The sequence below is a fragment of the Acanthaster planci genome, linkage group LG02 (genome assembly GCF_054643075.1).
Source record: "Acanthaster planci isolate LZ-2023a linkage group LG02, COTS_SCS, whole genome shotgun sequence".
NCBI classification, from domain to species: Eukaryota; Metazoa; Echinodermata; class Asteroidea; order Valvatida; family Acanthasteridae; genus Acanthaster; species Acanthaster planci.
The window spans coordinates 18,868,079-18,880,100 of NC_141778.1; the positions used below are offsets into that span (position 1 = coordinate 18,868,079).

The 12,022-nt window shown below is 39.6% G+C and overlaps 1 protein-coding gene across 4 annotated transcripts; it reads left to right on the top strand.

Annotated features, from left to right (window-relative positions):
• Nucleotides 1-937: 937 nt before the first annotated feature.
• On the top strand, nt 938-11,957 carry LOC110979806 (alpha-N-acetylgalactosaminide alpha-2,6-sialyltransferase 3-like). Of its 4 annotated transcripts, none has more exons than XM_087132737.1 (6): nt 938-1,464; nt 5,620-5,697; nt 6,338-6,739; nt 8,058-8,455; nt 8,733-8,840; nt 9,988-11,957. In XM_087132737.1, the coding sequence occupies exons 2-6, from the start codon at nt 5,647-5,649 to the stop codon at nt 10,241-10,243; spliced, it is 1,215 nt and encodes a 404-aa protein (XP_086988863.1). In that variant the 5' UTR covers nt 938-1,464; nt 5,620-5,646; the 3' UTR covers nt 10,244-11,957. The 4 variants fall into 4 exon arrangements, with proteins under 4 accessions (XP_086988863.1, XP_086988864.1, XP_022091565.1 ...); XM_087132738.1 differs by having other exon boundaries at nt 5,625-5,697; XM_022235873.2 differs by having other exon boundaries at nt 941-1,464; nt 5,620-5,691.
• The last annotated feature ends 65 nt before the right edge of the window (nt 11,958-12,022 follow it).

Below are 12,022 nucleotides of genomic sequence, written 5' to 3' on the forward strand. Positions count from 1 at the left end.
CTTTTGCATCTTACTTGATGTTTGGTGGCACTATCAGACTTACTATTGCGCTTAAAACCTCAAAGTCAGGAAGTAAAAAAAAAAGTTGAAACCTCACGGGAGCACAAGTCGAGTATTGGAAAACAGCCATACCAAGTAGAGACATCGCGCCCCCATTGGTCAGACTCGTATTTGACAAGACATGACGTCTGCTTTCCGCGGGAAAAGCAGCTGTCAAAATCGAGCCGCTTCGCACATGGTGACAAGTGGTAAATACTCAACACATTTTACTTGTTGATATTTGTATCTTGCTTGGTAGACATTGCAAAAGGTAGCTGTCAGTCTGTTTAAAAACCAGCCGCTTTGCACAAAAAAATTGAACAAATTTCACTGGTTGGTTTTTTTTTTATCGTACTTGGCAGACACTGCATCCATTGCAAAAAGTTTGGACCTAGGTTCAGGTCCAGGAATTGCTCGAATAGCTTTCAAAAACGGAGAAAATGTTCCTTTTACAAGTTTTAGGGTATAATATAATCCTATAGCTATAGGGGATGCCCGGCGTCAATTGTGCCATACTGGACCATGGAGGTGCCTCTATGTCTGGACAATGAGATGTTCTGGAGCACTTGTCGGGAAAGTTTGGGTAAGGAAGGAAGTTATCATAATTGAGGAATGATTCTTTAATTTGGGGTGCATTCAGCAGATGAATGAAATTATTATTGGGGGGGGCGGGGTCTGAGGGACATCGGTCGGTAGCTGTAGAGTTATAAGGCTGATGTTCTTCGTCGCTGAATGAAGCACAAAGAACTGTCGCAGCTGTAATCCAGTTCGTTATGAATAAATAATGACTACCGAAGAATGCTTCGATCAGCAGATACAACTCTGCGAATCAGTCGCTGAAACAAGTGACAAAGACACCGGTGCGGTCATTCATTGCGCCCTTAGATAGACAGCGTCTCCTTGTCCCCTTACCCTGCACCCTCCCCGCGTATGGTGATCATTATTCACGGCGGTGTTCTGTCTATCTACCGCCCCCGGCAAGAGTTCTGAATAATTTCCACCTTCCTCTAGATCAACTTCACTGGATTTTGTACACCCGGAGCCGGCGGTGTCCGTGTATTTTTAGTCGTCTGAATCATCACAGGGCTCGTGGATGGACGGAGTACTGGGGCAGCTCTTTGACTTGACACGCCGAACAATCGTCAGTTGCAGCTCGCTCACAAATTAAAATTTATTGGAAAGTGGGGATTTTTTGCTATTTGGGGATCGCGGAATCTGTGTGGAGATGAGTCACAGACCTTTCGCACTGGGGAAAGGTAAGGAGCTGCAGTAGGCACGGTGAGCAGTGCTGATCGCGGATCCCACGCAAAAACACCCCGACTTCAGTGTGTCTGATCCTCGCTCACGTCGCACGCGTGATTGCAGTCGGTGCCACCTCGTCCGCTTGATCGGTGCCGTCCGGCAGACGGTACTTAGAGGAATTAGGTACGTATTGCTATTGTTGTAGTTTCTTTATTTACGCTTGTGAAGAACGAAATAATACTACAGTTGAACCTCGTTAATGAGAAATCCTTCGAACTTGACAAATTACCTTGTTATAACAGGAAACTTGTATTATCAGGAATAAAAAAAATGGAAAGGAAAGGATTGGGACCTTACAAAATCCTTGTTATAAGTAGAATCTTGCATTCAGTGCTCTTATTAACGAGGTTCGACTGTACTCAAATTGGAAAGAGTCCCATACGGACAACACTAATTTTCCCTTAAACTGTTATAACGGCCGTCAGAAAGTGATAACATGTCATAAGTGATATTTAGCATTTACTTAGAAAACACTAAAGATTTCGGACGAGTCTCATAGGTTTGGTCAAAGGGATACAAAGTGTTGAACGTATATGGAACTCTTTCCCAAAAATTATCCATAAAGTACAGTTAAATTTGATCGAGCGAAATAATATTTTAGTTTGAGTGGATACAAATAGAAGAAGATTTACTTGATGTGCCTGAAAATAAGTATCATAATCAGTTACCTTTGAAAATGTATGTTGCTGTTTTCTGCATAAAAAAATAACATGTAGGCCTAGTTGAAAATCCTATTTCTGCCACCCTGTACGGCTTGTACTAAAGCAGTTTAAACTTGAGATCTGCAGTCTAGCTGATCTGCTGCCTGCTGTACTTGACTCATTTCCTTTCATAATTTAAATATCACATGCTCAGCTTTTGCCGCATTCAGGTCAGAAAAACTACAACTGAAGGCTGTGATTCATCATGTGCTGTATACTTTGCAATTCTCCAGTACTCTTTCAAAGAAACTGCATTTCATTTTGTCTCAGATGTACTTCTTAATGCTGCAATTACTTTGCAGTATTTTAAACAAAGAAGTAACCCATCAAAAAGGAATTTGTAGAATGTTTGCTTGCAGTTCTGGCACAAAACCAATGTACCTGTGTAAAATGTTGGACAAAATAAAAATGAATTCTTCATAATGCAAAATATTGGTAAGACAATTTCCGGAGGCACTACAGTAAGGACACTTCAAAATCTAGATCTGTGACGGACTCGTGCAGTTGAAGTATTAAAGGACAGAAAAAAAGATTTATGCCATGAATTGACGCCAAGGCAAAAGAAGTAGTCCACATACACCCACTCACTGAAGTAGACACCTCAAATTCAGAGCCCTTATAGGCAGTCTGACTGTAACACTGTCCAAAAAGGATTCCTTAAGGAACATGAACATATTTTGCCATACTTCATAATAAGAAATGCAAATCTAATTTAAGCCAAATGCTAACTTATTAAATAATAAAGGGATTTCCAGCCTTATAGCATAGCATTTGATAAATGGATGCAGATTAAAGATACAAGTGCGCACTCCACCTTAAAAAAAATCGGAATTAATCTAATTATACATGACATTTCAAGGGACTTGTGCCTGTCATAAGAAGCTAGTTTTTTTCGTCATTATTCTAGCTCACAAAGAAATTTGTAATCCATTCTGCTGGTTTCATCTAATGGGCAACAAAGAAGAGCAGGAACATCAGGGCTGTGGCATTGTTTATTAGAGCCATGCTGTTTTGAGCAGCAGTCCTATCCCTTTAAGTGAAGATAGAGCCTGTTTCCAACTCCGTAAAGTCATGTGGCTCATTGAGTCGCTGCTTCAAATATCCGGTACAATCAGTCCATTTGATATTGAGGGTTCTCTTCTCCCGACTGCAGCTTTTATTTTTTATACCGTCTTGATATAGGGAGGTGAATGCCTTAGTCTTGGGGATAAAAATACACAAGGAGCTTGATTGGAACTGCACTATTTATGATTGGCCACAAGACGATTTCTAATCAGGATAAGTTAGAATGCTCCCACTAGAATGATGACACATACATATATGTATCTAGTAACATCCCAAATCTTTCATCCGTGAAACTGGAGACAGATATAACCTGTCTGCTGGAAATTGTGAGATCAATCAGGAAAAAAGTACAGCCCTGCTGGAATTGTTTATGGTCCCAGGACATGGCAGTTGTGCATTTATTTGGCCCAGTCAGTATATCATCTCCAGCCATCACGATAAAAACTACAACTCAAAGTTGAATTGTTTACATGAATATTTGGTCGGAACATAAAGCCTAATTTATGTTTTCAGCTGTTTGCCATGTCTGTTCTTCTTTCAATAAAATGGCCAAAAGGAAGGGGAAATTGATGTAGAAAATATTAACTGTCACTGCCGACATAAAATTTGTGAGTTCATGCCTATGTGCAGGTGTATGTCATTATTTCACTAAATTGCTTACCTGTCACACTTATGCAAGGTAATAGCATAACAAATCTAATTCTCAGATCTGATTTATTTATGCCATGCACATTCCTCAGGGTGAATTCAAATAAATGCCCTCATTTCTCAAAACATGTATTTCTATGTTAATTTTCATTAAGACTGAGATTTGTTACGTACTGAATATGTTAATTATGAAAAGAGGTAAAGAATGTGACACTAAATATCTTGACATTATCTTTTTGTATACAATTTATTGCCAGATGGTTTCATGTCTTTAACTTCTAAACCAACTATCCAAAAACACTATCTGTTATTGGAGAGGAACAAGAATTCTCACGTAAAAGATGGGAGAATTCATCAGAAAATGGTGGAGTTGCATTTCCTTTTTAAATACTGTGATTATGGCGTCACCCTGCAAAAAATCTTAAAAGGGAATGATATTTTTCCTTTCTTTCCTCACATTGACACTCTTTGTGGCAGAGGCATACCAACTATGATGATGGATTGCATATTTGTCAATTCAAATGAGCAAGCATTCAATCTTTGTTTTCTTAAAGTCTGGCCAGCCAGGGAATATTCTAAGACCTGAAACAGAAAGCCCTATGGATGTTTGTATTTCCGGAAAGAATGTTGCATCCTGTCTCTACTTTTTCATCAGTTATGATCTTAGTGAATGTCATCAATTGTTATAATGTTGAAATAACATGAATCTGGGACTGAAAATATTTCAGATTTTGTTAGAAAATACTTACTTTGAAATGCACTGAACTCTCCATAGACTTTGTGAAGAATCAACAAAGTGGAGTCAGGGTGCTTCTGTCTTTCCATATTTCCTTTCCATCTTGGTCTCCTTGCCAATGTAGACCATGATGAAAAGTCAGATACATGTCCACTAAAATGTTGTAACTTTTAATGTAATTCCCCCCAAAAAGGTATGAGCAGCAATATTACACTTATACAACAGCAAAACAGAATGTTGCACAAAGCCCAAGTGTCTCATTTTGAAAAGCTGTAAAAAAGATAGATCTTGTAACTGTAGAATTACTGGTGAAAACACAATAATCATGACCCCTAGTAACCTAGTGTTTTTATTTTGCTGCATGCGCACATTTATTAAGAATGGACTATTTGTCACTGTCATCCACACTGAAGATATAAACTTCATTAAAACAAAGACCTCTTAGAAACTCAAAATAATCTATCCTCCAACATTTTAAGCTATAGATGATTTCAAGCCGGTACTTCTGTATCCTATCAACATGTATTTCCTTCCTAAGGGAAAGCACATCAATAACCTTCAAACAGGACATATTAAAATTTATCTGGGTATACCTCGCAAATGCAACTGATGTTGGAATGTAATATTAATGTCCACTCTGTTATCATGCAGGATGCCTTTCTTCTGTGACATGCACACTATGTGTATCTCAGTCCAAAACTCTGTATACATATAAAAGAATGAATAAGAATGTAAAAGCTTCAATGATATAATAACCTCTCTGATAATGGTTTCTTTTTACAAATTTTCAAGGGACTGTCGAACTGATCTCAAATTCATCTCCACTGTTGTTATTTAATTCCTTAAAATCCCTTTAAACAGTAATTATTCTTCCAGTAGTTGGAAGTAGCTTGTGGTTGAATTAGAGCTAGAGATATGAAATCAAAGATAACCGCGAACAAGAAATATCAAAGACATGCAGCTTTGATGTAAGGCTAAAAAAGATATCCACGTATTATTAAGGGGGTAAGGGATTCAGACATGTAATTGGAACCTGCATTGCTTTTCTTTGTAGACCTTTCATATATATATGTATAAGCTTCCTTACAAAAACAACAGTATTCTTATTCTGTTTTGTTTCATTTCCAGCACAGACTGTTACATACAGTTGCTGTGATGGAGAGCGAGGTCAGGCCAGCGACCTCTTCTTGTGTCTTCCTTGTAAGTGTAAGAAAATTTTTCTTTTTTCTCTGACGTCTTTCGACATCTTGAATTAATTTCTCTCTGTTGTTTGTTTTTGGCATTGTTTTCTTCCCTTGGGCTTGCTCAACCTTCTTCCCTGGGGCTTGCTTAACATGTACGTAAGGCAGAGTTGTAATTGAATGGGGAAGTGGCATACTTTGCCTGAGCTTGTTATTTCCTTGTGTTCACAGGCGGACATGCAAGATTACTCTCTCTATGCCTAATTTAGTATAATCAAGTAAAATAAGAAACAGTGAAAACCAATCCAAGGAATTAAGACAAGAGACTCAAACCTGCGGAAGGTCAAAGAAAGAGATATTTAATGTACAGGGTGTCTCCAATTGATAACTAGACATAATTTAGATAACAAAATGCACATTTCACCCTTACACTTTGATTTCAAAGGAGATGCTGAGAGCACTATGTACTGAAACTACTAGGAAAAGACACTGTTTAACAAACAGTGCTAGGTTTCATTTGTGTTTAAAACGGACAGTATTTACTAGCACCGTTGTTGTTGGACACACTGTGCATGTCGTCCTAATGAAATGCAGCACCCTTGCTCTTTCCTTTCTTGATTTTTCAGTGCTGATTTTCATGCATTCTCCTCTCTCTCTTTTGACAGCGAAGCCGAAAATTTCTAACAGCGCTTATACTGTACTCCTTTGTGGCTAGTCTTGTCATCATGCTTGTCCTCAATTCCACCAAAACCATTAAGGTTCTCCAAGACGGCAGGCGATACTCCATCAATCTGCTAAATCTCACCCAAAGGAGATTGCCCGACCACAGCGCTGTGACACTTCCCCCTCCGCATAATGAGACAGACTTCATCTTTTCCAAAAACTTTGGTGCCAAAAAGGCCCAATCAGGGAGGAAACAAAACCACAGGACAGTCTGTGGGAGTCATAGCAGGAACGGAGAGGAAGGTTGCCATGGAAACACCAAAATTAACATTACTGACCTCAAAAGTAGGGATGATCGGCTTCACTCAGTTCAACGCTATTACAAGTCAATGGTGGATTTACAGGTAAGAAAAGTTGCTTTGGGAATCATCGCATTTGACACTGTTGATTTATTTATCATCTCAAGTCTTTTTTTGGGGGGGGGAATATGACACCCAGAAAGAAATTAACATCCCAGTTCTTTTTGCTCCAACTTGGGCTCCATATTACGGCATTCACATCTGCAAGCTCTTCTCATTTAATTGGTGCTACAAGACGCATAAACACCAAACATTCAGCATACCTTCATTAAGCATGTCATTTCTCATGTGTGTGTGTGGTTCTTTTTTTCAATCCTGTGTAATGGAATCCTGCGAGCTGACAAACATAGCCTTCAGCAATGTCAAGTTAAGCGAATCGGTTTAACCTTTAGGGTTGACCACTCTCTGTGCTAACGACTTGTTCCTGTCATAACTCAACCAAGAAAGCACAACTCAGGGATTGTCAAAAAAAAAAAATAAATAATGGTCCTGATTGATAAATGCATTTCAAACCTGGTGAATCTGATTTAGAAATAACATGGATAAGGTAAATACGCATAGGATTCAACTTTGTGCAACAATCTATGGATAATTTATTCAGGAAAAAAAGAAAAGCAAAACAAATGTGAAAGAGTCTTCAGTGAATTTAATAATGTAATTGTCGTCTGACAAAACGCAAGTGAATCTCAGTGAAATGCAAAATGAATTCAGGGTAATGAAATAAGAAAATATAAGTTTGCTTTAAAGACTTCAAATGATTCATATACGTGCATAACCCCAGATTGAACTTTGAACTGTGCTGAAGGGGATGTTCGAATTATGCGATCTTCCTGCATCATGCTCAAGGGGTGCATGGGGCTTTATCAGGGGCACGTACTTCTACACACTCATTCCTGGATAGCAAAATCAATATCTATGCATTGATGTACCAGTATGCGATCATTACACATAAATCTTGTACAGGCTCAATAGTGGCCTTCATGATGGGCAGACTTGGACAGTGGAAGTTTACAGACTGGCTTTCCATTATCTAGCAGGTGCAGTGCTGAGCTCCTTGAAGGCAAGGAAAAATTAGGTAGAGGCTTATAATGCACAAAATTCCAGTTGCCTGCAACTGTAGCTGAAAACATTAGCTATACACTAGACATCTCGTCTGCTGAACCGTAAACCTGCTCATGTAGTATTCATAGTGATAGACTTGACACTTTGAAATATTAAAGTCAAGGTGCATAACTGGGAGCTCATTTCACAAATCAATTCACAAATCAGTGAAAACACAATTCAGAAGAACCGGATTCAATATTAAAGGAAAGGCATTATTTTGAATGTTTTCTCTTCAATTCTCCCCCCCCCCCAAACACAGCCTCTAGATTACCACTGTGACACCTGTGCACTCGTGACTAGTTCAGGCCAGCTTCTGAACCAGAGGGCTGGCCGGCACATCGACAGCCACTCTTGCGTCCTGCGCATGAATGTGGCACCCACCAAGGGTTTTGAGCTGGACGTGGGCTTCAAGACGACAGTGCGCGTCATCTGCTTCATGTCGACTGCCCCACTGAATGCATACGCCTCCGAGCTCCTAGTGGGCCCCCAGAAGGCTGACATGTACCTCTTCTGGGGGCTCAACTCGCCTAAACGCAGAGAGTCTCTGGCACGGGTACAGCTGCTTGCCAAGAAATATGATGCAAGTTTTTACTCCCTGGATGACATGGGAGAAGCAGAGGCTGTCATGCTCTTTGAGAATGAAACTGGAAAGGACAGGTAGTCACACATCAAAGGAAAAAGACAAAAAACTGATGCAGTGAAATTCTCATGAACAAACTTGAATTAAGACCCAACGTATATTTGCCAGGTTTTAATTAACATTCACCTGAGCAAGTGGTCATGTTGGGAAATATTAGTGATGTCATTTTCTGCCGTGAAATCAAGATCTATAGGATCTATTTTTAATCACAGAAAAAGAAGCATGATAACAATTGAGTGGACCCTTCCATTTTCATTGTTGGTAAGCAGAACTGGATCTCTTTTTGGCTGACAGGGTAAAGACAAACTCCTGGTTATCAACCGGCTGGTTCACCATGATGCTAGCCATTGATATGTGCAATGAGATTCATGTCTATGGCATGGTGCCTGACGACCACTGCAGGTAATGAGAAAAGGAATTTTTAAAAGTATTTGAACATGGACAGTATGGCCAGTGATTGTGCACCAAAAAATGGCAATCCATCCCAAAATCCACATGAAAAATGCCGACACTTCCATATAGAAAAGAATGTCGGTGATTTCTGCCAAGTCGGAGACATCCTTGTTTCCAATTTCCTAGCTGCAAACATTCCACTGCAATATGGGGTGTACTTAACGAGCACATCTGTTAATTATCACCTCGCATTATTGTCGCAAGTTCTCACGGATAGTGAGTGCAGGCCTGTTTTCTGACTGAAGTCGGTCAAAAGTAAACACTGCCGAGGCCAAACATGCATGTCCGTGCGGTCATTAATAATGAATGTTTCTATTTAAATAGGTGACTCACATGTACACTCAGTGGCATTATACACGGTAGTGATGGTCTCTCTCTTTTCTTAGGTTATTGATGGGTTCTTGCAAAGCGCATTAATTGCCAATAAATGACAAAATCCTTTCACTGAACTCGATTAATTTGATTGATGTGTAAACTGGGGGCTGGATTGACTCCCCAGAGGCAATCATGCCTTTTGACAGCTTCGTATCTCCACTTATCGAGCGATCCGATGGTCTGGAAAGAAACCGCAGTTATGAAACATTGACGAGTCTGCTAATATCAGGCTTGTGAGAGACCTTGCAATGCTGCTGCATGTCATACAGGTTATGTGAATTTGGAAGTCATCACTGCACAGCATAAATTAAAATTCTCACATCAGCATAAAATGCAACAGTTAAAAAACTGCAATTATTCTGCTTTTGTTGAGCATGTGATAAATATGGGAAGATAGACGGGGAACCTCAAACATTACTTTAAATTAACCTTTCATTATTATTCAATCATTTATGTAAAATCTCATGGTATATAAAGTGCCCATTTGGTACATCATTTTCCAACTATTTGTGGTTCTGAGAAGAACCGGGGAATAACTTGACGTTTCGAACAGTGTACTCTGTCCGTCTTCAGTACATTGTTCGAAACGTCAAGTTATTCCCCGGTTCTTCTCAGAACCACACATACTCAAGAAAGAGATTGATCCATGGTGCAACCGCAATCATTTTACTCATCTAATTTCTTTCACAATGAAAACCTTCAAGTCTTATTTTCCAACTAGAAAATATGGCCACAAGCAAGTTCGGTACCACTACTGGCAGACCGCTTTGGGTCCCAGCGAGTGTGACCAGTACAAGTCCCACGAGTATGCCAAAAAGGGCGGCCACCGCTTCATCACGGAGAAGGCCATCTTCCAGCGCTGGGCCCTGCTGTACAACATTACGTTCCACAACCCAGGCTGGAACCTAGACAAGCGGAAGCACTCGCCAAACAAACCCATCAACACCCCGTTCATGAGGAGGAAGGGGAACGATTAAGGCAGTCAAACACGACTTGACTGATGAGGGAATGTGATTGCACCAATACAATTTATAGCAGTGCAAAGTAGCAACCTGTATTCTATCAGCTCTGTCCAAGAGCTTGTTCAGCTAGACGTAAGCTCCTTGTTTTCAAGTGCAATCCCATACAAATTGTATTAGTCTTTATCATCAGGCTAAGGGGACTCCATTTCACAAGAAAGAATTGGTGTCATCAGGGCCCATTTTGTATGTGCTGCTGAACAAACAGCTTTGTGGGAACAGAGCCTTCATCATTTGAAGACATTTTTATAAGCAGTAAGCACAGCAAGAGCATGTTTAATGTGGGAGGAAAAAATGATTAAATCAGTGTCAAAATCACGGACATCTCCATGCGCATGCAACCCTCATAGCACAGCCATGCTGTGAAATAGTGCTGGGCAGCGGCATTATTTTTGACTATGGTAAGCACAAACTTTCTTGCTGTTAAGCAGGGGTATAACTTTGGCTCAAGTTCATGGAGCACAGAAAGCTCGTGGTCTGGTTTGGCAGGGCTGTTCTATCCCCACTCATTTAATGGCCTCCTAAGAGTCTTGAATGCAGAGAGAGTTTTGTAGATTCAAGAAACCATCTCCATCACTGAAAGGGGCCTTCTTTAAAATCATGAGCACTGTTGCTGATGAGGAAAGGCTTTTAAAGTTTGAAGAGAAGAGATTGGAGTTTCCACTCTATCAGTTCTCACACGATTCAGATGTGCACAATGTGATATTAATAACATTATCAATACGTTGATCTTTTTCTTCTGGCTTTCTGTTCCAGTGGGAAGTTATTTCAGCTCCTTTGAGTAGTTTGCTGAAGAGAAAAGCAGAAATACCTGCCATATCCTGTGACAGGTGGAGAAAACTGGGCAGTTTAAGAATGATCAGGTGGTTTTTCAAACATGAAGTATGACTGTAGTCTTGGGCTGATTTCATTGGGTTGCTCAGCATGGAAAATGTACTATATCCGTAAATAGTAAAACAAAAACTCCAAGTTACCAGCAGTATGCACAACTTAATACTGGTTCTCTGTTGTTTTGTTAACAGGCTAGACTTGCTTTATATTTATCAGCTCCACGAATTAGACCCTGGTGTTAATCTGATGATAAGTCATTGGAGCATAGATAATTGTCACTTAATTCTAGACTCTTGAGCAGTACTTTTGATCACAGACATGCTTTAGCTCTTTATCGTGAGTGGCTTCAAGGCAGTATAGCAAGGCTGAAGAACAAAATGAATTAGACATGTGTACTATTCACAAAAACCTGAGCAATTGGAGCCACAATGTAGAGAAGTTTGATGAAGGCTATCTACATGTTAGCTCCTTGCGAAGGTAACTATACTGTAATTCCAGTTAAGGTAAATGCATCTTAACATGGAGCTCAGTGGTTTTCATGAATGACACATTCAAACAATTAGACTTCACTTCTGAAGTTTTGTTAACTTCTTGGAATTAACAGATTTATACTTCTTTTATTTACAACTAAATTTTTATGCTGGAGAGATCAAATGTATTAAAAGCTATTTATCTGAAACAATGTGCAGATAATATCATGAAAGGCAATCAAGCACACTAAATCTATGTAAATATATGGATGTATCAATATCAGATCTGAAATTAGTCACTTGAAAGTGACAGCTAGATAATTTATATTAAAAGAGCAATGTGCAAAATAAAAACCAAATAATGCAACGATTCCTTGCAGTGTGCACAAGCTGTGTGTTTTGTTTACTTCAGCAAGAGGACTGCGGGTAGGTAGTA